This window comes from Nanorana parkeri, unplaced genomic scaffold (genome assembly GCF_000935625.1).
Source record: "Nanorana parkeri isolate BGI_ZX_2015 unplaced genomic scaffold, ASM93562v1 scaffold30, whole genome shotgun sequence".
Lineage (NCBI taxonomy): Eukaryota > Metazoa > Chordata > Amphibia > Anura > Dicroglossidae > Nanorana > Nanorana parkeri.
In genome coordinates this window covers 2385538-2390133 of record NW_017306298.1, presented here as the reverse complement: position 1 = coordinate 2390133, position 4596 = coordinate 2385538, and the positions used below count along the sequence as shown (strand labels likewise).

At 37.3% G+C, this 4596-nt stretch overlaps 1 protein-coding gene across 1 annotated transcript in view; it reads left to right on the top strand.

Annotated features, from left to right (window-relative positions):
- The window catches only part of CSTF3 (cleavage stimulation factor subunit 3), a 75998-nt gene that overhangs the window by 37320 nt on the left and 34082 nt on the right, over nt 1–4596 (top strand). Inside the window, exons 4-5 of the mRNA XM_018567960.1 lie at nt 1844–1876; nt 3964–4061. Of these exons, the coding sequence (XP_018423462.1) occupies nt 1844–1876; nt 3964–4061 (131 nt within the window). The remainder of the gene's footprint in view (nt 1–1843; nt 1877–3963; nt 4062–4596) is intronic.

Sequence of the window (4596 nt, the reverse complement as noted above, 5' to 3'; positions counted from 1 at the left end):
GGTGGGGGGGGCTCTTGCACCAACAAGTTACTTTTAAAGTCTGATTCTTCAACTTAAATACCATTTTTAAAATGGAAACACATTAGACAGTTACGTTGCTATAGCACACATGAAAGACTTAGTATATCATCCAGATATATCTTAACCCTAAACAATATTCATTTTGCATAGTGTAGGAAACTGTTAACACCTGTCAGGTTTTTTTCAGTTCTCATTTTGGAGATTGTGTCCCAAGGAGAAGCTTGTAAGTGAGAGAGTTATGGGGGCTGCCATTGCTGACCTAAGAATACTATTTGCCTGGTTGGCTTTTGCTACAAGAATCTGAACATATATGCAAGTTAGAAAAAGTCAGTCTCTCTGTATACATCCTTTCAGAAAGTTACTATATGAATTTTGGGCTACTAAAATGGATTGGCATGGTAGCAGTAACATCGGGGCTGGCTTCATACCTGTGCATTTCAGTAACACACGGTAAAGAGTGTTTTACAGCAATGTAAGGCACAATATGTGTCTAGCTCCATTCATCTAAAATGGTACCCCAGTGCAAAAAAATACTATAGCCTGCAATGCACCTGTGCTGCGGCACACCGCCATGCACATACCATGCAGGGACATCTTTTTCTTTGTTACAGTGCATGGGCAGCATTGTGAAAATGAAAGGGCTGACCTTAATGTAACACATTCATGCCAATCTGTTATGCACTGCAGCTGGATGCACAATTGTCTAGGGGCCCTTAAGGTAATTGATGCCCTAGGTAGATGCTTGTACCTGAGATCCCGATCCCTAAGTTATAAAAGAAGGTGGATGATACCCCCCTGCCTCATAGAGTGATCCTTTAAGTAACATTTGTGTATTTTTTGCTAGTGTAGTTCACAGTATTCTAAGGGTAAAATGTACTAAAAAAAAAAAAAGATATAATGGGATGAAAGCCTTTTTTTATTTCCTCTTTTCTTCATTGTCATGGGCTTAAAGTTGGAATATTCTGCAATGGAAAACAGAATCATAACCAGGATACCATTCACAATATTTTACTTTTATTTAACATTGCCTCTCAAATATTTATTTTGAACTAAATACAGATTCCATGTACATCCACTGATTATAATAAATACAGTAGTCAAGAGTACAAATAACTACACTGAGAGCAGGCATATTGATAAATGTGGATTTCTTTAAAGAGACCCTGTCACCAACTTAAAAAATTGCAGGAAAAATCAAGTATTTTAAATCCTTGTTTGCAGTGTTTTTTCTTTTTATAAATGCTTTTAAATAATTTGAAATGTGCCTTTTAACTTAACTAATTGTCAGTTCCCTAGCAAAGCCCCCTACTCTTCTGGGCCTGTCTAATTTACTTTCTGCAAGCCCAGCTCCTTCATCTCTCCCCTCATCGTCTTGTAGCTGCCGGGGAAGGAGAGAAGGAGAATACTGTAGAGTGTCAATTGAGTAACAGCTTTGAGTCAGCTAGGGCTGCTGACATCGTGTCTAAGATGGCAGTACCCAGCAGCACTCTTGGGTGTTTTCAATGTCTACACAAGGGAGCATTGTACAGGTAAATGTGCACAAAATACATTAAATGCACCTAAAATGATATAGGAAGATTTTTGTTTAAAAAAAAAAAAGGTCATACAACAGGGTCTCTTTAAGTGCCATGCAGTCTGCCTGCATTACAACACACAGCATATGGTATAAAGCAGCACTTCTTACAGTAATACAAGAAAGTGCAATACACACATTAGACGGGGGAGACAGTATAATCACAATAGTGTTGCTAACAGTTTATTCTCTCAGATCACACAAAACCATGTTATACTAATTATTTTCTCCCCTTTAATTTACGTACAGATTAAAGCTAAAAACTATGACAAGGTTGAAAAGGTGAGTTTAATTTACAGTTCTCAAATTCTCTTGCAGGATAGACACACACATTATAATCATGAAGCTGATATCTTGTATCTTATATGTTGTATTTAGATCACTCGTACAGCGCCATAAATATAATTGAAATATTTTTCTTTATTGAATTGTAAAAGTGGAATTCCAGGCAAAACGTTTTAATCACCTATGGACATTTTACAGGATCACATTGCAGTAAGGCACTGTGTCATGCCAGGAATGCATTTGTGCATTACAGTTTGGAATTGCACCACAATGCATGTACAGAATGCAGTACTGTTGCACCGCAGTGAACCACAATGAGGGAAATTTATCAAGACTAGAGCAGACAGAATCTGGAGCAGTTTTCCATGGCAACCAATCAGCATCTCTCTCCAGTTAGCTCAGGTAAGATTTGAAAATGAAACCGAGAAGCTGATTGGTTGAAGTTGAAATCTGCTCCCAGTTTTGATAAATTCCCCCCAATTTGTGTTATGGTGAGTTAAGAAAACTGCAGCAGAATTTTTGTTTTCTTCTTGTGTGCCAATATGCGTTACAGCCCATTTACTGTGTTCTGATATGAAGGGGCCCTAAGACTAAAAAGGTCTGCCTCGTCTTATTGTGCAGAGTGAATAGGAAAGCACCAGAAACATAGGAGTAAAAGTCCAGATTTGAATTTATATAATATAGAATCTTATACCTTAAAATCCAACACATTGTGGGGATTTAAAGGGCCCCCTTCATCAGGGCTATAAATAACAAATAAAAAATTGCCATCATTATTCAAATATTAAAATGACACTAAACTCAAGAGGTTAAAGCTTAAAAATGCATTCAAGTACCTGTAGTATTACCAAAAATCTTATTTGTGTATATCTCGGCTTTAGATCCTCAAATCATTTCTGAATTGGTGCTGACCGCTCCTGTGACAAATTAATAAACATGAGATTGTAGTCCAGCAAGGGAGCGAGCTTGGAGCAGTGACTACTTTACAACACACACAGGGACCATGAGGAACAAAAGTAGCCACCCTCCAGAAGGAAGGACAATGTTGGCACCAATTCAGAGATATGAGGATCTGTACCCGAGTGATACACAAATAAGGTCCAGTATTGTTAATAGTTAAGGTACTTGAATGCATTTTTAAGATTTAACTCCTGATTTTTGTGTCACTCTAACTAGTTGATATAGGTGGTATTGTATTATTTCAATACTGATGGCAATTTTGTTTGTTTTTGTGTCCCTGGTGAAAAGGGCCCCCTTGCACCCAGCAAAGGTTGTTTTCTGGAACTTATATACTTAGTTTCTTGCACTTTCCTTTCCACACACCATGTTTTATCAAAGCTAATGACCAACTCTTGGCTACCACTCAACGGAATATCTCCCTTTAAACTGGTTTAATTCTTGACTAAACGCACCCACCACAATACAAAATCCAACCCCCAGTCATCACAAGGAACGAAAGAAAAAGTGATGGGATTCATGCAACAAATCCTGAGGAGGTTTTGACTCTTACAACTGTATTGAAAACTAGAATAGGTTTTGCCTGAAACTCCGTTTTATATTCTACTCCCTGAAAATGATATAGCACTTCTTCAAATGGTTAATTGATTTTTATCTTTTGTGTGGCATTGCTGAACAGTAAAATACATATCTTGTCCATCAGGCTAACCAGAGACATAAGGCATTCTATATAGCTTCCTCTATGGTGAAAATTATACATTCACAAAGTGCACATCCCATCGTTACAATGAAGAGATACCCCCGGGGACAGGAAGTGTACTTGAGCATTGTCCAATTATCACACAATGGCAAAATAGATCTAAAAAAAAAAATCCAAACAGAAAACACAAAGATCGCGTTTGAAAGTAAAAAAAAAATTGCTTTGATTTTTCTGATCTGAATGAAGAACTGATTCCAGATGCCATGTTGCTGGAGAACATTGTCTTATGTCTGTTGGTAGCTTTCTGACAGTTTTAAATTTACTTGTGCTCAATTCTATTAACACATGCTGCCCAATTACCCAGACTGACTAAGGTTAATAGTCTTCACGTTAGTGTAGATGACCTATTGTTGATTTATGTCTCCAGTTATTTCAGAGATGCCTCATGAAGGTCTTACACATAGATCTGTGGAAATGTTACGTGTCCTATGTTCGCGAGACCAAAGGGAAGCTTCCAAGTTACAAGTAAGTCCATAAAGAGGGCCAAATGATAAAACCTACATCAAAGAAAAGTGGAGATGTGGTTCATAGCAACTGCCCATTTACAGCGGAGCTGGTGTAAAAAATTCACATTCACGTTATTCAGTATACGGTAAAACGTCCGCATTGCCAAATCCACTTCATTTTGAGAAAAGAAAAAAAAAAAAAACGTTGGCCAGCTGTGTTTTAAAGAAGGTTGCTCCCTAGCTTCATTATGTCACCTAAACCCTACACAAAGATCACGTTTTCTCTGGATACCAGGATCATTGTGGGTGTTTCATGCTATTGGAAACTGCAAATAGTCTGCTGTTTGTAATCATAGTGACAGAAGGAAAATTGTATATCTCGACTATGGTGCAGTACTAATAAGCAAAAACCAGAACATGCATTTGGAATGAAAATGTAGCTTCCCCAGCTACAAAATAAATATATATTTTCTGAGTATGAATAAGGAATTATAGATGAAAACATGCCTGGATGCTTTTCAGTTTCCCTAAATAACAACATATATATATATATA